This window comes from Coffea arabica, chromosome 3c (genome assembly GCF_036785885.1).
Source record: "Coffea arabica cultivar ET-39 chromosome 3c, Coffea Arabica ET-39 HiFi, whole genome shotgun sequence".
Classification (NCBI taxonomy): Eukaryota; Viridiplantae; Streptophyta; class Magnoliopsida; order Gentianales; family Rubiaceae; genus Coffea; species Coffea arabica.
This window is the reverse complement of record NC_092314.1, coordinates 11,025,375-11,047,629: the sequence shown is the minus strand read 5'-3', so window position 1 is coordinate 11,047,629 and position 22,255 is coordinate 11,025,375. Positions and strand designations below refer to the sequence as shown.

At 38.0% G+C, this 22,255-nt stretch overlaps 1 protein-coding gene across 1 annotated transcript; it reads left to right on the top strand.

Moving 5' to 3' along the window:
- Positions 1-3,957: 3,957 nt before the first annotated feature.
- Positions 3,958-7,449, top strand: LOC113735591 (putative late blight resistance protein homolog R1A-3). Its single transcript, XM_027262585.2, has one exon. It carries the CDS (start codon positions 3,958-3,960, stop codon positions 7,447-7,449), a length of 3,492 nt encoding a protein of 1,163 aa, XP_027118386.2.
- The last annotated feature ends 14,806 nt before the right edge of the window (positions 7,450-22,255 follow it).

The window sequence follows — 22,255 nt, the reverse complement described above, 5'->3', positions numbered from 1 at the left end:
GATGCTGACTCCTCTTTAGTCTTTGTTCGTGGCTTAAGGCCCTTGTTAGTAATTATATAAACTCAAGTCAAAGATTCCATCAAACTAAAATCTCTATTGAAGTCATTTTACTATTTTCTTTTGAAAATAAAAACTAGCTATTGATTTTTGGAGCATGCATATTGAACAACAATGCTTGAATTTTGAACAAAAAGGAAAAAAAATGAAATAAAGCTAACATAGATGACTAATTATAAATTATCATTCTCTTTTTCCCTTTCACTTGAAAATGAAAGAAACTATTTTCGTGATAATAAAAATTCCTGTTCGACTTTAATTTTTTCCTTTCTTTTTTTTTTTGGCCTCTTATATGCTCTTTTTCTCCCGAAAATTCCAAGAAAGTCTTGCCTTATGGAAAGCGAAAATTTTTTAAATAAAAAAAAAAGGGTCTATGTGTAGGGTCCCTTTATTAGTGGACAATGCCGACACTGGTGCTTCTTGGCTACAAAATGAGAGTGAAATAATTCATTCAAAAACCATAAAGTAATGAATAAAAAAAATTCTTTGCTTTTACCAAACCGAGATGTAACTTTCTCGTAATTCCTACACTACTATCACCATTACTACGTTGTTACTTGTTAATCTTTTGTTTCTTGCTCCGTTTGTTTGTCTAATAATTGAATATCCCACAAGAGAAATACTTGCTAATATTTCTCCTCATGCTACACTAAAATTTGAGAGTCAAATTGAGGAAGTTCCTTGCATTATAAGAGATGGAGATGACGTCCACTTGTATAGATCGGATTTGATCGAGCTCATATGTAAGTGGATATTAATTATAATATTTTTTTTGAAGGAATTTAAAATAGATGATCAATAATAATGTTAAGAAGTATGCCTACATATCATGAGGTTTAAGAGTATTTTTTTAATCAAACTACTTAATCTGATACTTTGGTCAAATTGCTTGAGCTCAGCCAGCCAATATTGAGGCAATTTCGCTGCTAAAAAGTTGGTTTGCGAGATTCGTTTGTAGTTCTACCTAAAAGATAAATATAATTCCGTAAAATCCTTATCAATTCATTAACTGTGTATAATATTATTAAATTTAACCACAAGAGAATATGAAAATGTTCTTGCGATGTATATCAATTAGCTCAAAATTGTTCATGTCCAAAAATCTGAATAGAGTTACCCACACATGAAAAAGGGAGCATTGTGAATGAAATTTTCTCCCAACTAAAACATTGGCCGTTAAAGGATAAAGCTTGAATTAAAGAACAAGAAAAGGGATCGTCCAGCAGCCGTTCTTGACCAGAATACTATCCGGTCTCCATCAATCTATGAATGCTGCACAAGGACCACCCGAATGTGGAAGAAAGACTAATGTTAAGAGTTGAATTGATTTCCAACAGCTGTAACAGTATATGCTTCTATTAGCATGCATTTCGGTTCTGCCTTTTGAGAGTAGTGAGAGTAGGGTGATTTTGATAAGATTGAAATTTGAAATTTGAATCTATTAAATTATTTAATTATTAAATATTAAACTTGACATATTTGAATACATGTCACATTAAGTGTTAATGATAAATGAATATGTTATCACTTATTTTTTAGAGTAAATTTTATCAAGAAAATTCAGTGCTACGTAATTAATTCAAATGTTAATTTTTTGTTATCAAATGCGTTTGAACATATTAAGATCTGAATCCATCAAATTTAAGTGTTGAATTGAATTATCGAACAAGACCTAATTCTCAATCAACTCATGGAAGTTTTCTATGTGAATAATAAGAATTGATATCAAACATTTAAAAATATGGGTATGCCCTACCCACGAACCTTGTGTTAGAAATCAAGGAAAGGGAGGGTTCTCGGGCCGTGCTTGACCCGAAGAACGACCAGTCCCCTTCTCTCTCATTTTCTGAATGGACACCCTCAATGTTGAAGAAAGACTAAGGAGAAGACTTTCAATTAATTTCCAATGGCCCAAGTAACACTGAAATGGGCATATACTTGTGTCTGGATAGGAGATTATTTTGGATAATATTTTTTTATAAAAATTCTGTATCACTTTTTTATATAATATATATGAGATGAAAAGGTAATTGAAAAATATGCCTATTATACAAGTATATAAATTAGTATAAATAATTAGCCTACATTTAAGTCTTAACTCTTGAAAAGAAGTACTGCTACTAATTAGTAGAATTTTTTACTTCTTTAATCCAATCATTTTCTTTAACCAGTGTATATTGGTAACATCAATGCACTCATTAATTTTGAACGTTATCATTTTACTCTTTATATTTATTATCTTAGTGTTTATATTTATTACTATTAGGACTGTCAATGAGACCATGCTAGCCCGAGGTCGACTTGTTAGGTTCAAAAAAAGATGGATGAATCCGACCTTTTACTGAACCGATCTGAGTTTGAATCTAAAAATTATACCCGAATTAAATATGAATCGAGTTTGGGCCTCATTAGGCTCAAATCCAACTTAAGCTCGGCCCTTAAATTAGCTATATATATATATTGATATGCATATAATATAATTATATATCCAAATATATTATTACTAATACCAAATATATACAAATTACAAAACACAAAAATACATTTGAAGATTTCTCTACTAACTTTCTTGAAAGCTAATATTGATATTACATAACTGAAACTTTAACTTTTCTTATTAGTTGAGCAAAATTTTTGGTTGATTTCTTTTTGGTCTAGAAACATAAATCATCAAGTATGTTTTGATTCAAGTCACAAAAGTATGAAGAAGTTCCAACTTTTGAAAATGTATTGACTTATGACCGCGTGTTTTATTAGTATTTTTCATATATTTTGAATGAATTAGATATAAATATGTTGAAAATTTTTTGGTTTATGTACTTTTTAAGATTTTTTACTTGTTTATGTTTAGTTTTAATGTTATAGTCTTGTGAATATTAAATTAGTTTTATAACTTAATAGTTATAGTAATTATATTAAGAAAATTAAGGAGCAATAACTGAGCATGAACTAAGCCCCAATAAGACTCAAAATCCGAATATTTTATGAGTTGAGTATAATCATCACATTTATTAATCCGAAAGTCACGACCCGAAATTCAAAAGTGTTACAAATTAAATGAGTTAAAATTGAACTTATGAAAGCCCGACTCACATGACTTGAGTGGCAGTCCTAATTATGATAAAACAAGTCTGAACTGAGCAATTGGTTAAATTTTTAAGCTTTTGCAGTGTAGGTGCAGGAACCCTTTGCTAATGGAAAATACCAGAGTGCGCCTTCTCAACCCCAATATGAGTATGAAATAGTCCAAAAATAATAAACTTGTCAATGAAAACTTCTTTGCTCTGCTGAACACAAGATGTCTTTATGATAATTCCAACATTTTCTCTTTTACCTTGCTCTTCTTTTGTTTCTTCCTCTGTTTGAAAGCGTACAAAATTTTGATCAACTCCAATTAATGAGCTTGTAATGACTAGGGAAACTAATACATATTCACAGTTGTAATACAAACCAAAAACAACATTAGTTATCGAAATGACCACAACAGAAAATGTTTCAAGAATGCATTTCTCTGTAACCATGAGAGATTGCCATATCAAATTTCCCCATTAAAATGTTGATAACAGAGTCAACTAATTTTATCAACTTCCTTTTGTAGTTAGACATGAGCAAATAATATTGCTAATGACCCACGATTTATTTTCACACTAACTTTTGCTAAAATGACAAAATTGTGGTATCTTTTAAATCCTCCGGTGCCCAACTCCTAGTTGTAGTATTATCATTGTCTGGGTTCCACCTTGATGCCAATTCCACCTGGTTGAATAATTGATTATCTCAATACTCTTCAGAAGAAGAAAAGCAAAGAAGTAATTTTCAGGAAAGAAATACTTGCTGGCTCTGCAATTAGTGAGATTTGCTTCTCTCTTAAAATTTGAGACGAAAATCCCTGCATAGGAGATGGTCTCCACTTGCAGCATCGATCGGGTCTTACTTGATCTAGAGTTGCTGCTCCTGAACATCGTCCGAAGCCGGTATGCTACTTACATTGCTCCTCGTGTTCGTGATGCAATCAAACGCATGAAATTTCTCAGAACATTTCTTATGCATGCAAGAAAGTGGAGCCAAAGCAATGATTTGTACTTGCAATCTGACGATGTAGCGAAGAAGGTGATTCTTCCATCTTTCTTATCTTGCGTTGAAGATACATTCCACAAATACGAGGAGGACATTCACTATCTTTCCCTTATATCAAAAACGGATAAAGATCACTATTCTATTGTTAATCGTGGAGTGTTCCCCGAAATTGAGAAACAGATCGAGTTACTTAAGCAAGAAATCATCCAAATTTACTTTGCTATGGCAAGCAGCAGGTCATTGCAATCAAATTCTTGTATGACGGATGATGAACTAACGGAATTCATAGACCTCATCCTACAAAATCTAGCAGATTTGATAAATGGCTATATGGATGGGAAAATTAGTGAATCATCTATTTCTGCTGCTTTGAGTGCTCAAGTACAAGCCCTTGAGGCCAAGCTAACATTCTTGAAAAGCTTCATTCCATTTGCCAAATTGCGAGGAACTGTAGATATTCCTGCCCTGCTGTTGGCTCACTTTGAAGTGGTGGCTTTGAACGCAGCACGCCTCTCTTACATGTGTTCCTTTTGGGAAGATGAGCAACTGCACAATCCTGAGTTCTGCTCCATGATATATGAGCAACAACAGAAAATCACACCTATTGATTTTCAAGTCTATGAGATTTATATGGATGTTCTTAGAGCTACAAGATCCTCAAAATCACTGCATAATAAAATGATGGATAAGCAGATATTGAACAACTTAAATGATTCTCTGATAAGTTGTCTTTGGGAGCAGTTATGCTGCAGCTCTAGCTTTATGGATTCCTTGAAAGACGAAATGCAAATACTCTATGCAGGACTGAAGTTCTTGAGAAGCATTTTAAGGAAGCAGCAGGAGAAGATGGATGAACAAAATGAAAAAATTGGTGCTCTTCTTAGTGAGGCAGCCATTATAATTTGCTCGCCTTCTCTAAACAGAGTCAAAGAAGAAGTTAGTCTCTCAGAATCCACAGAGGCCCTTGACTGTTATGATATGCTGGCTAATACCAACATCCATATCAAGTATTTTAAGGATCAGATCAGTGGCTCAAGCATTATTGAAAGTATTCCTTCCTTTCATAGCTTAAGAGTACCAGAAGTTAGCAAGACTTCCAGCCGCGTGCTATCAAAAGGAAAAATGCCAATACCCCATGAAGTCATGGTTGGTCTTGATGATGAGGCAGAAAAAGTAATTGAACGACTTGTAAGCGGATCAAAACAGGTGGAAATTGTTCCCATTGTGGGAATGGCTGGGCTTGGTAAAACAACTTTAGCCAAAAAGGTTTACAATGATAGTTCAATTATCTATAACTTCCAGATTCGTCTTTGGTGTACTGTTTCTCAAGCCTATAACATGAAAAATGTATTACTTCAAATTTTGTGCTCTGAAGGCAAACATTCCAGGATGGATGATGAGTTAAAAAATCTGGATGAACATGTGTTGCTTGAAAAGCTATACAAAAAGCTAAAGGAGAATCGGTATCTTGTTGTTTTTGATGATGTCTGGGACATTAAGGTATGGAATGACCTGAGAATTTCATTCCCTGATGACAAGAAAGGAAGTAGAATCATCTTCACGAGTCGATCTTCTAATGTGGCTTTACAGGTTGAATATGGGGGGAAATCTCACAATCTTCGCCCACTCAGTGAGAAAGAAAGTTTTGAATTACTGCTGAAAAAGGTATTTGGAAAAGGAGATTGTCCTCAAGCATTGTGTGGAATCGCTATGAAGATTGCCAAGAAGTGCAGGGGATTGCCACTTGCACTTGTTGTTGTTGCTGGAGTTCTAGCAACTATAGAGCATGATATTTTGGTTTGGGAAGAATTTGCGGAAGGTTTAACTTTGACCATGGTGTCTAGTACAGACCAGTGCAAGAAGTCATTGGAGCTCAGTTATGAGCATTTACCATATCACTTGAAGGCATGCTTGCTGTATTTTGCTGCATTTCGAGAAGATGAAAAAATTGGTGCCAAGAATTTGATTCGTCTCTGGATTGCAGAAGGATTTGTGGAAAAAATTGAAGGAAAGAGATCAGAGGTCGTTGCAGAAGAATATTTGATGGACCTTATTGGTCGAAACTTAGTTATGGTAAGTAAAAGCAGATCCATTGGTGGAGTCAAAACTTGTTACATTCACGATTTGATATTTGAGTTCTGTAAAGGCGAGGCGAAAGAAAAGAAATTTCTTCAGGTCCTGCGAGGATATGATGAGCTTTCTACCTTTATTGAGCCTCCCAATCTACCTCGGTTGTCCATTTGTTCCAGTGGAGAAGATTTTATAAAGTCAAAGCTATTTTGTCCATGTTTAGGTACTCTGCTATTCTTTGATGCTACTCCAGGATATATTAAGTTTGAGTTGCGTAACATCTCCTTCCTTTTTTGCATCTACAAACAACTTAAAGTTTTGAATTTAGAGGGCATTAACCTAATGCTGAAGGAGCTTCCAGCTGAAGTCGAATCACTTCTTTGTTTGAGGTACTTATCCCTTAGAGCAGAGCGCATGGAATTCATTCCACCATCTATAGCCAAGCTCTCACATTTGGAAACCTTTTGTCTGTATTCTCATCGGATGGTTTCGTTGCCAGATAGCATCTGGAACATGAAGAAGTTGAGGCATGTACATGCAAGGAGTGGCGTTGTTATTCGTCTATCTTCCAACGACAACGTTGTTGAAAACCTCTCTACTTTACCCAATTTAGACACACTCTCTACTCTGCATCTTGATCTTGATAAAGAGGGAGAGAACCTATTGAGAAGGATTCCCAACGTTCACCGACTTAAAATTTTCGATTTGGGGCGACAAAATACAGTATGCTGCAACATGAGTCGACTAGAATGCCTAGAGTCACTCACCTTCAGGAGCTACGTTTTCCCAGGTTCGCGGGAACGTGTTGAGCTTTCCTTTCCCATGAATTTGAAAAAGTTGTGTCTTTCCCGTGTGAGTCTTCCCCGTAGAAAGATGTCACTGATTGAACAACTACCCAATCTTGAAGTCCTTAAATTAAGTGATCAGGCAATGGACGGCCAAAAATGGGAGCTGATGGAGGGAGGATTTCCTAAACTCAGGGTCTTGACTTTGGAATTTGTAAAGGTTGTGGAGTGGAAGGAGGCAGACCCTGACAGTGATGATTACTTCCCGTGTCTTCAGCAATTAAAACTCCGCGGAATTTCTAAATTGGAAATGATGCCTTCTTGTTTAGGGCGTGTATCTACTCTTGAAACAATTCAGGTGAGTTTATGTGGAAATGGTGTCGAATCTTTAGTACGGGAAATTGAAGAAGCACAGAAAAATTATGGAAATGAGAATCTGAAGATCATCATCATAGATTGAAGGGCATCAGCTGGTGCAATATCTGGTAAATTTTTTTTTTGTCATCACCATCAATTGGCTTGTAGAAATAATCATGTTTTTTCTTTTAAAAAAGTTTAATTTATATATGCCTTTTGGTAGCTTTTTTGTACTTTAGTTCCCTGTAATGCATGCACGAGAACATTGAAATTGATGAAAACACAACTAATTGTTACTCTTTTTTGCTTTTTTTTTTAATGATATTGATGAACGAACAACTAATTGTTATTGCTCTAATTTTTGTTGATGCTATCACCAGGGAGGGACTGCTACAGTAATTTTCCCTGTTGAGATTGTAATTTGTTATGTGACTTTCTTTGGTGCTAAAAGTTCAAAGGATTTAGAACGAATGAGGTGTCAATCTGCATGTCAGCATAAATGCTATTCAGATAATTTGCTGTTGGCGTATTTTGTGTAATTTCGTTTTGCAGAATTTAGTAATGGTTGTGTATTGTTTCCTTTCAAACATGTGTGAATTTGCTGAATTGGGACTTGGAAAATAGGAACAGTGTACGAAGATACTACTGCAAAACGATTGGCTTTTTGCTCTCAAGAAACTCTGTTATCTTTTTTCATTTTTTTTTTCTATTTGAGGTTGAAATTCCATCATTTTGACAGAATTGATTAGCAATTTATATTTGAACTCATGATTCTTGGAAGAATAAGACAGCCCAATTTGGGAATTAACAACATACATTTGATCTACAAATTCATGCCAAAATGAACCCTCTATGATCTTCTCTGTCCTGCTCAAAACAGGCTTAAGGTAAAAGTTGCAATTGGCTTCATCAGGATAGAGTAGTACTCCACCATAGAATTGGTTGAAGATGTATGCTCAATGTTAACTTCGAAATTTTCTAAATTTTCAGAATCATATTTTACTTCTTCAAGTTGAAGAATTTTGGCAAAGAATGAAGTATGGGACTTAGGTTCCTTTAAGAAGGATGTCTGCAACTTGGTTTTTCCTGCTGCTGGAAAGGACGTTAAGTAAAATAATTGATTCTCCAAAGAGCTTTAGGTGAAATGATTGTATGGATATTTAATCTTCCATTTTTGAATTCCACCCAATACGTTTCAGATGATATAAAGAGCGGGAGATAAAATATCTAAATTTTAGAGAAAATCATAGTCGTTCAAGGTCGTTCAAGGTAACTTGTTACATCCATAGTTAGCTTCATTACATACTTGACTATGGGACTAATTTCCTTTCCACTGCATCGATGATGTACTTCATCACTCGTATTAGTTACACACAAAATTTTGTATAAATTTAAATAAGTTTTGCTTGCTAATTAATCATTACACATTTTGTTATAATTTTGACTCATTTTTCACCATTCAAATGTTTACTGTAAATTGAATGCCAAAGTATATGCAAAAGAATACCATTTTTAATATGTTGATCTAAGAGATGAGAAGCAAAATAACACGACCAGACGAATTTATAGAGCTATAAAATTTTAGATAGGAGAGAACAATGGAGAGGAATCCAATGGAGTGGATATTAACCCCTTGGCTATGGCCTAGTAAATTGATAATCGTATACTTGTTTCCTTGTTTACACTAGCTTTTTTTGATGAGAATGATGGATAAATATGTTAATGAGGTTACCAAGGAAAGGCATTGACAGGTTGTGAGCCAATCAAAAATAAAATATCTACTCTGAAAAATAAGAGTTTGTATGCAGTGGTAATTAGAATCGTCTCTACAGGGATTGGATTGGTTTATTTCCTTTCAAAACAATGAATAAAAGGGCTGATCTTGGAGATTAAACTAACTTATTAGTTTAAACACAAAATAAACATACGAAAATTAACCAGAATTAAATTAACAATGATAGAGCTCTAGCAAAAGAAATAATATCAAAAATGGTTCATGCAATTAATTCTTGATACAAAGATAATTCAAATATTCATGAATAAATTGGTTATAATTGTTAACAAACTCTTATGACAAACCTTTCTTTATTTTGTCGACCGTTAACAATTTTCCTAATTAGAAGACAACTCTAAGTACGATCATAAAATTTAATCTTTTAACAGTATTATAGATTAGAAAAGTCCAATTCTAATCAACAAATATATTACAAGGATTCGTTTAAATTAGATTGTATACTTCCTTGACAAAAAATTAATCATGTCAGTTGCCACAAATATTAAAACAGTAAAATAATTATAGATTTAATTGTCTCAATTGGCAATAAACTATTGTGAATAATTAAATATTGTGCACCTATTTAATCACACACGGTAATTATTACAGGCATAATATAGGAAATACACAAATAAATTAATGAAATATAAAAGTAAATTAGATCTCACAATTGCCGTAGAACCAATTCTTCAATTTTCCTTTGACTACCAAATTAGGATTAACCACTCCCCGTGGAAAAACGTACCTAAAGAGAAGGATATCGACCTTTTTTCATCTTGGGAAAAGAGGAAAGAAAAACTAACTACTCTAATCCTCTTCTTTAAATGAGAGTAAGAGGTGAGAACATATCATCTTTCTCCTCAAAAAACATTGCTCCTAACAAAAGAATTATCTCTTCTCTAATAAAACCTTCCAGAAATAAATTATTCTCCTACATAAAGTTTGAATAGAAATCCTAACTAATTATCCTTCCAAATGTGTGGTTCCCAAAGAAAATAGTACTCTTGGTCTTTTTCCAAAGTTGTAGAGAATCAGTGGATCATCTACTTTAATTGCTGAAATTAATCTCGAGTCCCACAGCTTCTGAATTTCACAAGTATTTTAACACGCACTCATGCTTGAAAGTAAATAACCTCCACAGCAACTCTTTTTAGCCCTTTTTCATCCCAAATTTCTATGACACCATCAAAACACAAAACATAAGTAGAATCCACAAAGTAAAACAATAATCTATTAAATCAAAGGGAAAATTGACATAAATTGTATATTAATTAAGCACACGATCAAGCATTCATCAATCTACAACGAGAAAAGAAAAGGAAAAGGATGCAATCAAAACAAACAACAGGTGCTTGTCTATATTTGTTGTGCTTGGTATATACATTTTATAAAGTCATTACCTAGATCCATCTAATTCCGCTATTTAAAGCAAAAGGAAAAACAAAACTAAAATAAAAAATACGCTCACTAAGAATTCTAAATAGAGAAGAAAATTCTCACTAGATAGTTATACGAGAGGCTAAAACTCTCACTAAAATAGACTTATTATTTAAAAAAAAAGAAATAAAGCCATGGGAAGGAGAGAGACCAAGAGAACAATTAGTCTCCTTTGTGAAGAGAAAGATGTTCTGTTTGAAAACTAATACAATAAATTAAAAAAAATGCAGAAGAGATTTGAATTTTAAATCCTTAGTCTTTCAAGCTATACTAAAAGATTGTAATATTCCATGCGTGCAATTACCGTGGTATATGATGGCTGTTTAACCAAGTTGATACTCTTAGTGGTGGAGAGTTTTGAACAATTTACATATCAAAGTCAATAAGTTAGAAGTTTAGAATCCAAAACAATCTTTTTTTTTTTTAAATTCATAGTCTTTCAGTTTAATTTTGGTGATTTGACCCATCATATAGTATGATTTGGATAGTTTAAAGTACTAATTTACAGCATAGCTTTAGAATCTAAGGCTAAAATTTTTAATCCTTTTTTTTTTTAACAATGCTTGTTCAAGATAACTTGTCCCATCTGTAATTGGCCTGATTACATACTTAACTATGGCCTGAGAAGATTACATTTCAGTTGGTCCTATTACATAGGACCATTTTTTTTGACACTTTTGTTAAAATTATGAGAGGGTGATAGGTGCCGAACCTGTGCAATAATAATTACTAAAAAGTCCTAATTACCACCACAATTAATTATAAAACAAATCCAAGTACTGGAGCAGGGACCCTAAGTGTGCAATGGGTTATTTGATTTACCCTGTTCTCGAAGAGTTTGCTTGATCCGATATACCAGAATTGTCTATAAAAATATTAAATTTCCGTACAATGACAAGTAGGATCGATTCCACAGGGAACGGGTAGGAAGTTGTTTCTCTCCAAGTCAATAGAATAAAATCGGGGGATGATTAATGGGATGAAAATGAAAATAAAATAAGTAAAATTCAAAAGATAACTTCACAAGTACAATTTACTAAAAATAACAATTAATAAAATTCTACCCAAAGGATCAACTTTTCAAGCATGATCCAATTAAATGATCATCGATGCAAAGATATTTCATTCATCCGTCACTAGGTTGGTTATAGCTATCAACAAGTTCTGACAACCAGTTTTTCCTTACTTTTTCGACAGTCAAGGTACGACCATTGACTGCTTCTCTAACCAGAAAACAACCCTAGGTACGACCGTAGGAATTTAATTATCCAGTCGCATGAAAGCTAGAAGAACCCAACCCTAACCGATAAACACGCTAAGAGGGTTTATTTAAAGTAGATCTTACGTTTCTCCAACATAAATCCAATTACGGTGGTTGTCATTAGGTGTCAACTAAATGAACAATTATGGATTCAATTTAATTAACGTGACAGTAGGCTATTAGATTAAATTAAATATCCGGCCGTTGATATTCAATTAATAAAATAACCATAAACAATTAATCCAAGAAACGCACGAATAGTAACAAATTGGAAGAAATAATGAAAGTTTGATTAGATCTCACAGATGTTATGGACCGCGCCCTCGCATTGACCTTTAGGTAGAGGAGAAATTTAGCCGCTCCTTATCATATCAATCTCGCGTGATTCAATTGATATCATTCAACTAAATTACCAAAAAGTTGCAAAAGAAGGAATAACGAGGAGACAAGTGAAAGTCTCGCGTCTCTTTTGGGTTTCGTCTTCGTACTGGAGCCGCAAACGCAAGAACCAAAGCTAACGAAAGTTGTACAGAGCCAGAGTAAAAACCAAGGAGTCAAAATCGTACAAAGCCAAAAACTAAAGAGAGGTCTCCAACGTCTGACAAAATGGGAAAAGGAAACTAAAGCTAAGCTAACTAATTGCACGTGATTCTGGCTTTTTAGCCTTTTGAAGCCGCCGCCCAAAAGAAACGTCTGATTCCCCAATTGAAACTAAAGCTAATCTCCTCATTAGACGTGAATCTGGCCTTCTGTACGAATTCACGTACAACTCGCCGAAAAGAGAGGAAGAGCCGTTTTATTCTACTTCCCATTTGAGAAGGGTTTTAATCCCATGTATCTCTGCGGCCCACGAGCTCTTTTTGGTTTCCTGATGTTTCACTTGTTTTACCAATCCCGCGGGTCCGTCCTTTAGGTGTACCCCTTCGGTCTCTGGCGTGGGCACGCCATGAAATAAAGGGTCTTCTGGAAATTTGCCTCACGAGATTACTTTTAACACCAACCACCTACAATTTATACAAATATGAAATATGAGCAAATTCTCAATTCTTAGCATCATGAGTAGCCAAAACTAGGACAGAATAATAGTGCAAAATATGCCCAATAATTGCTCTATCAAATCCCCCCACACCTAGACAATGCTTGTCTTGAAGCATTACGAAGCTCAGAAATACAACCAAGAAAGCAAATGTTATGCAGAAATTTACACTAGCACCAGCATTTCAAATCCCTGACAGTGTCGCCAAAATTAGAATACACTGGACAAGTAGTTATCCAAAAAGTATGAACGGGAATATTCGTCACCTACAAGAGAATGTGTAAATACAAGGAACGCTCAAATCAACATCACGGAATGACATTACCATAGGCTTGCACATTTATCACATTTCCACCACTCAAAAGTGAACTAAATACACAAATCAAAGGAATTTTGATAGAGTTGTAATGGGGCTTAGGTGAAAGACGGGGTAAGAAGGTAAAAATAAGGCGTAATGTGTCAAGAGAATATCCGATATCCACCCCATACCCACAATGCTTCATCGGAGGAATTCCACAAACAAGGCAGTTTCATTCACTATACCCACTGTGCAGGTGTCGCCAAATTCTCTTTTTTTTTTTTTTTTTTTTTTTGAAAACTAGGCCGTCTTGCAAGGCGTGGGCACGCCCTGTAAGCCAGAGTTTGCTGTTCACCATCTTATTGACAATTTCTCCCCCTTTTTTCTTCTTTTCTTTTTTTTTTCCTTTTCTATTCTTTCGATCTCAGATGTACAGAAACAGCACCATACAGCATCTATTCTGACAACACTTGCGACCATAGATTTATTCACCTTGCACAAGTAATGAATTTCAGACATCTCTTAATGACACAAGGTTGAACAAGACAGTCTAAAAAGGTCATGGGTTATCAAACACGGCTAACAAACAAAAGCGAAGGGTAAAAGCTCAAATTGATTCACTATTGAGAGACAAGATGAATGCATGGTTTTTAGAAAGTTAAAGGAAGTTAAATCCTAAATGCCCTTATCATTTCAAAGGCATCCAGTTCAACAAAATGTGGTCTCGACATGTACAAAATCGCAAGTTCTAGAATGCCAATACCATGTGTGATACTCACTCAATCAAACAAAAATAGAGCAAACAAGAATAATGTACTCATGCATGACTCAAAAGCTCCCAAAAGTTACAAGAATGGGTCAAGTCCAGCACACTTAACATTTAACGATATTGCCCAGGAAAAACAAAATGCCCAACTAGCATATTTGACCACATACCTGTGCACCATGATTGTATAATTCATCATAGCAAAATGCTCTAACAAAAGTGAACTAACTACCCATTTTTTTCTTATTTTTTTTAAATTTTTTTTCTTTTTTTTAGCACGAAGAAATGATAGAAACAAAAAGAAATAATAAAAGGAAATCACCCCCCACACCTAAAACCTACATTGTCCTCAATGTATAAAGTGCGAAGATAAATGGAGCGAAACTTCCCTGACTACTGAGAGGCTGCAGCTAGACACTAAGGGGGAGGAGGATGAGGCGGAGTGAATCCAATATGAGCAAAGAAAGCAGCTTGATTCTCTGCCTGAATACGAGCGAAGACCTGCATCGCTGCAAGACGGGCACGTAGTCTCTCAATTCGGTCGCCCAGGTCATAGATAGAATCTTGGAGGGAATGGTACTGGGAATCCCAAGCAGGAGGAGTATGGTAGGAGGATGGACCCGCCTGATCAGTGTGGGGCGACAAATCAGTAGGAGGGACAGGCGGAGGAACCTGAGGTCGTGGCCCGCCCTCGCCAGGAGGCGTCATCTGGTACACATCTCCTACCACTTTGAAGATAACTCCCATTCTCTCCAAGCTACGCAAATCCAATGGTTCAAAATCGTGAACTAGAGTGAACTTGTGCTTTTTATCAAGGTCGAGCAATCCCAGCCGAACGGCCATGTGAGTAATAAGCAAGCCCATAATCACCGGCTTATGCCGCTTTTGAATGACTGACTGCATCTGTGTGGCTGCCCAACACCCAAAGTTGATCTGTACCCTGTTGCGCATGCACCAAAGAAAATAAAATTCAGCCTTGGCAAGGGTGCCGGAGGCGTCCTTCCGGCCTGAGAAATTGTAGGCCAAGAATCTCTGGATGACCTTCAAGACCGGATCCTTAAAATAGGAGGCCTTGGACTGACTCGGATCATAAAGTTGAGGGTCCGTGGACCACTCCCTCCAAATGTCAATGTAATCACTAGAAAAAAATCGAGTGTAATCACACGCACTATTTATATACGCCCCGTAGGAAATGGTATCCTCACTAACAAACCCCAAAAGCAAATTAAAATCATTAATGGACATATCCTGTGGAGTACCTCTTAATATAAATTTAATCACCCCTTCTCATCCAAAGTGATGAATTCATTTTTAGATAACTCAAAAGTGGAGTAGAATTTATAACACAACTCCTCAAATGTAGGATAGGCAATGGTCAGTTATGGCCCCCACCCAATTGCCGAGAGCAACTGTTCAACCTCTCGGGCAATTTGCAAGTGATCCAGAGTTGAGGCATGGAAACACTTACACGGAGCAAAAGGACGTGGAATCAAGCCATTCAATCGGTCCTTTTGTTCCCATGTAAGATCAGTAATAGGCTCCCCCCAGTCCCCAGGAGATATAGTGCTCTTGGATAAACTCAGGCGGGACCGAGTGGGAGGCTGGATTGGGGCTCGCCGCTTACGAGATTGGGACCCAGACGGTCTAGCAGTTGCTGCATTTTTCGGAGGCATTCCGAGACCACAGAATTGAGAATAACTAAGCAGAGAAATAACTAGATAACCAAAGGGGGACAAGGGACCACAGTCACAGATAATGCTTAACAGTCAGAGAGCCAATAGAAAAAAGAAACACAGTGACCCCACCAAAACCAGAATAGGCAAACCGACATAAAGACCCCCAACTGGCGTCACTTGGCGACCAATAATTAAGACAGATAGAATCGAGACCCCAGACAATGAATTTAGCAGTCAAATATGTCCAACAAAGGGCGAATCACTAGCCATGTGCACCAAATCTACGTTTCACTAGAACCCACAGATATAGCAAGTCCAAATTCGAGTCAAAGATAGCAACAAGAGTCCAAATGCGAAGACCAATTGACACAAATTTTGTAAAATAGGGGTACCACTATGTTTGTCCACGCTGGACGAAACTGTGGTGGAGACGCATGGCGAGAGGGGCACACGAGCGAGGTGCGTGCGCTGCTGGGCGCTTCGTGTTGCTGGTCGAAGGTGCGACGCGCTCGCGTACGGGCTGGGCAGGGGCGCACTGGTCGCGCCTAATCTGGTGGGCCGCGTGCTGAAGGGCGCGCTTCGGCTGGTGCTCGCCCGCAATTAGGCGCGCGCTGCTGGGCTGGCTCGTTGGGGTCACTGGTCGCCCGAGAGGAAGGGGCAAGCGTGCAGGTAGCGCACGCGCAGCAGGGGAGGTCGCGCGCTTGCAGAGAGGCCCGCGCACGCTCGGGTTGTCGCGCATAGGAGTTCGCGTGCGGTGATGGAGGCGTGCGGCGGCCCTAGTTGCCTGAATAGGCAGGCAATGAGCTACGCAAGGGAGGCGGCGACCTCAAAGCGCGAGAGAGGGGGGCGGCGCTCGATTGGCTGCGGCAGCGGACCTCCAACGACGGCGACGGACGGCAAACAAGAAAAGGGGAAGAAGAAAGTGAAACCAAGACAAAACAATGGAAATGGAAGACTAAAAACTGAATCAACGGACATTGACAAGACTAGAAAAGACAAAGAAAAGCGAAAAGTGGAAAAGTAGGGTTAGAGAGGTCCTGGTCAATTTTGATTTTTGTTGTCGCCCAGGTTGGAAGGCGTGGGCACGCCTTGGGGGCTGTAGTCTTCTGACCGTCGCATCTTAACAAAGTCCAAAAGAGTTCCTTCCAGGGCATGGGCACGCCTTGGAACTGCTAGTCTCCAATTTGCACAGTTGACCTGGCGTACCCCTTCTAAGGCGTGGGCATGCCTTGGAACCCCTAGTCTTCTGTTTATCACCACAAAAACAATCAAAATGGAAAAATAGAACTAGAAAATTGCAAAGTAATGAAAAATGACCACAACTAATTCTGTATTCCTTAGGTTGCCTCCCAAACGACGCCTTTCTTTAATGTCTTTGGCTAGACATGGCCATCAGCTGGTTAGACCTCACGACTTGGATCATCAAGAGATATAACCTCCACTTGCTCACTATTAAACCCTTCATAATAAGGCTTAAGACGGTGACCATTGACTACGAACTTTTTCTCCGTCTTCAGACTTTGGATTTCCACTGCACCATAATGGAAAATATTAGAAATGACAAATGGACCGATCCAACGAGAACGCAACTTACCGGGGAAAAGCTTAAATCTCGAGTGATAAAGGAGGATTTTTGCCCTACTATAAATGACTTGCTTGAGACTTGTTGGTCATGGAAGACTTTGCTCTTCTCCTTATAAATTGTTGAATTCTCATAGGCTTCATTCCTTAGTTCTTCCAACTCTTGTAATTGGAACTTTCCATGTTCTCCGGCATCCATAAGGTCCATGTTACACCGCTTAAGCACCCAGAATGCTCGATGTTCAAATTTCACTGGGAGATGGCACGGCTTTCCAAAGACTAACCTGTATGGGGACATCCCAATCGGCATTTTATATGCGATGCGGTAAGCCCAAAGAGTATCTTTCAACTTCAAACTCTAGTCCTTTCTATCAGGGCGCACCATTTTCTTTAGGATTGACTTAACCTCCCTATTTCACACTTCGGCCTGACCATTCGTCTGTGGATGGTAGGGAGTGGACACTTTGTGGAGCACGCCATACTTACGAAACAAAGCAGCGATCGTCTTATTGTAAAAATGGGTGCCCCTGTCACTGACTATAGCTCTCGGCATTCCGAAACGGACAAAAATGTTAGATTTAACAAATTTTGCAACTACTCTCGAATCATTAGTCCGGGTGGCCTTTGCCTCCACCCATTTAGAAACATAATCGACAGCAAGGAAAATGTATAAGAAACCAAAAGACGAGGGAAAAGGACCCATGAAATCTATACTCCAGACATCGAAAATTTCAACAAACAATATGGGGGTTTGACTCATTTGGTTTGTACGAGAAATATTTTCCACCCTTTGACACTTATCACAAGATTTGTAAAACAAATATGCATCTTTAAAAAGAGTAGGCCAATAAAAACCGCTCTCTAACACCTTACGAGCTGTTCGTTTTAGCCCAAAGTGCCCCCCACATGTAAATGAATGACAAAAAGTCAAAATAAAATGGAACTCACCGGCACTTACAAACCTTCTTATCACTTGATCAGAACACTACCTCCACAAGTAAGGGTCATCCCAAATATAATATTTGACGTCACTTCTCAACTTATCTCTTCTTGCTTTTGGCCAACTTGAAGGCAATTGATTCATTATCAAAAAATTTACAATGTCAGCATACCAGGGTACCGATGAATCCATGGCTAGCAATTGCTCCTCGGAAAATGACTCTCTCAACGGCAGATCCTCCTTATTCATGAGCAACAGGCTCAAATGATCAGTCACCAAATTCTCGGTTCTGCTCTTGTCCTTGATCTCTAGATTGAACTCCTGTAGGAGCAAGATCCACCTGATCAGCCTCGGTTTTGCATCCTTCTTCGCCAACAGGTACTTCAAGACTGCATGATCAGAGAAAACAATTACTTTCACACCCAATAAATATGACCTAAATTTTTCTAGTGCAAAAACAACGGCTAGTAATTCTTTCTCCGTCGTGGAGTAATTAAGTTGGGTTCCACTCAATGCTCTCGATGCATAGTAGATCGCGTGCGCCGCCTTGCCTATTTTCTGTCCTAACACGACCCCTACGGCATAATCACTTACGTCGCACATAATTTTAAACAGCCGGCTCCAATCTGGGAGTTGAATGATGGGTGGCGATGTCAACGACTCTTTCAATTTATTAAAGGCCACTTTGCATTCATGGGTGAACTCGAATGTCACGTCCTTTTGCAGCAACTTGAATAGGGGTGTTCCGATCTTTGAGAAATCCTTGATAAATTTCCTGTAAAATCCTGCGTGGCCAAAAAAATGTACTTTCCGTACACATACGGGGTAAGGTAGAGCAGAAATAAGGTCTATTTTAACTTTATCTACCTCTATTCTCTAAGCCGACACAACGTGCCCTAAGACAATACCATGCTCTACCATAAAGTGACAGTTCTCCCAATTAAGAACCGAATTCGTTTCTATGCACCTTTGTAGAATTAAAACTAGATTATCAAGACATTCATCAAAACTATCCCCGTATATGCTAAAATCATTCATAAACATCTCGATTATTTTTTCTACATATTTTGAGAAAATACTTACCATGCACCTTTGAAAAGTTGATGGAGCATTGCAAAGACCGAAAGGCATCCTATGATAGGCAAACTTACCAAATGGGGCAGGTGAACGTGATCTTTTCCTGATCCTCTGGTGCTATCGCGATCTGGAAGCACCTGAAAAATCATCCAAGAAACAATATTAAATACTACCAGCTAATCTTTCTATCATCTAATCAATAAAAGGGAGAGGGAAATGGTCATTTTTTATCACAAAATTTAGCCTCCGGTAGTCAATGTACTGACGCCAGCCAGTAGTTTTCTTAACCGGAACCATGTCACCATCCTGGTTCTCCTCCACAGTCACTCCTGCCTTTTTCGGAACCACTTGAACGGGGGCTCACCCAAGGACTGTCCGAGATAGTAAAAGTAATCCCCACCTCTAGGAGTTTAAGTATCTCATTTTTCACAACTTCCATCATCAGGGAATTCAACCTCCATTGTGCCTGTCTTACCGGTTTCGCATCATGCTCGAGCCTTATCCGGTGCATGCATAGGGACGGGTTTATCCCTTTGACATCTGTTATGCTTCACCCGATTGCCTCCTTATGATTCCTAAGGAGTCGCACCAGTCATTCCTCTTGACTTGGAGATAAGTGTGTGGAAATGATTACCGAAAGTGTCTCTCGGTCTTCCAAGAATGCGTACTTCAGATGTCTCGGGAGAGGCTTTAACTCTAATTCCGGTGCCTACACCATCGATGGCAATAATTTTGTATGAGTTGTTAGCACAAAAAGAGAAGTAAACTCATACCTTGGAGGGATGGTTGGAAGTGAATGTAAGGCTTCAACTGCATGGTGTAACTCATCCCTCATATCCACATTAGGGGTTACTCCCAACTCGAGATGCTTGGCCAGCGCCACCTCCAGTGTGTTTTCACTATCCAGTTCGAAAGTTTCCTGTACGATGGGCTCAAGAACACTCAAAACAAAGACTGAGTTAGACTCCTCTGGGTACTTCATCGCCTCAAAAATATTAAAGTTTACAGTTTCGCCATCAAACTCCATTGATAAAGTACCATCATTCACATCTATTTTAGTCCTGGCAGTGCTAAGAAACGGTCTACCTAACAAAATAGGTGACGGATTTAACGACTTTTCATATCCCATATCCAGAATATAAAAATCTGCAGAAAAGACTAATTCATTTACTTGAATAAAGACATCCTCAACTAGCCTCTCTGGGTAGGCATTGGTGCGGTCGGCTAGTTGAATTATAATGGCTGTTTCTTTTAATGGCCCAAGATTTAGGGACGCATAAATGATTTTTGGCATCACGTTAATTGATGCCCCTAAATCCAACATGGCTCTCCTGATCGGTGTATTTCCTATCTTGCAAGGGATCGCGAACATACCTGGATCCCCACATTTGGGTGGGAGTTTTCTTTGGAGTATGCTGATACATTTTCTCCCACCGCTACTCTTTCATCCCCTCTCAACTTTCTCTTATAGGTGCACAAGTCCTTGAGAAATTTCGCGTACTTCGGTACTTGCTTGATTGTATCCAACAAAGGGATGTTGATCTCCACTTTTCTGAATACGTCCAGGATTAGGTTTAATGGGTATTGATGGAGTAAGAGTTACCTTAGGGTCTCCATGAATGCGTCATTCTTTTTCAATCTCCTTTTCTATTTTCTCCTCACTTTTACTTTTCGAATTTTCCAATTTAGGTCCCTCCACCTCTTTGCCACTCCTTAATGTCATGACACTTACATTCTTGAGATTTGTCTCGGGTTGTGTTGGTAATTTTCCATAACGTGGGACTCCAGGCGATTAATGGCAGTTGCCATTTGACTCATTCGAATCTCCATGTCTTTCATGCCTGGTCTGGTGTCCTACTGGAATTGAGTAGTGCTCGCGACTAGGGTCCTAGTCTCCTGCTAGAGTTGAGTGGTAGTCGTGGCCAAACTCTTGACAATTTCCTCCAAGGAACTTCCTGAGTTGGAGAACGAGGGTTGAGATTTTTGTTGCCAAGGTTGCTAAAATCCCGGTGGATGATTGGAGAATGAATTCTGTGGCCTATTATCATAGCTGAAATTGAGGTGGTCTCTCCAACCCGGATTGTACGTGTTGGAGTATGGATCGTACTGCCTACGAGGCGCGGGCACGCCTCCAGCCATGTTCACTTGTTCAGACCCATTCTCTTGCAACATAGGGCATGAGTCAGTGGGGTGGTCCACTGATAGGGTACATTTTAGTGGAGTATTTTGGGCATTATTGCACAATTATTTGACTAAATATTTTCATTAATTGGATAGATTCTACTCATATATGATTTTGGTGTCAATTGCAGGATTTGATGCTAAAAAGTGCTTAAAATCAAAGTTTAGAATATTTGTCGTACGTTGGGACACTCCAAGCAGTAGGGTTCGCTTGAGAAGCTGAAGAAACTCAATTGTAATAGATATTATTTTATTCTATTTTGAGGGAGTGTTATTTTTTTTGAAAAAAATAACAATTTCCGAGAGGGAAAAATCCCTTCCTTGAACTTCGGACTACAACAGAGGGGGGATTTATTTTTTCTCGTGTGGCTTAGGTTTTCGGCTCGGCTTGCTTTTAGAATTGGGACTAGGGGCCGCAGCTTGAGAAACGATCAGAAGAGACAAGAGCCTCCATTATTGACTCTATATTGTGTTTGATTTTCTTGTTGACTTTGAAAATTGCTCTTTCAATTGCATTGACCGGCATTGGAAATCAAGCAAAAGCTTTTCTCGTAGCATTGTGGGCAATTAGGAGGCAGCCGCCATTGTGGACTTTGTGGATTTGTTTCTTTACTCAATTTTGACCGAAATTGGAAGGCAACATTAGACCATCGTATTTGTATGCTTTGGAGGAAATTGGAAGCGATAAAAACTTCCTTGCGCTTTCTCTTGGTGTTGACCGAAGCAGGGGAAAATTGATCTGCAAACTTTTCCAAACTCCACATGCGTAGTTTGTCCCCCATTAATGGAGGGCTAAGTCCCCAAATCTAGTCAAGGGGGCAACTGACGAATTGGTTCAGTAATTACTGTGAGATCTAAACCGTTTTTAATTATTTTCTTCGT

Excerpts from the sequence above, each read along its gene's own strand:
- LOC113735591 (XM_027262585.2), top strand. The coding sequence starts at position 3,958 with ATGGTCTCCACTTGCAGCATCGATCGGGTCTTACTTGATCTAGAGTTG.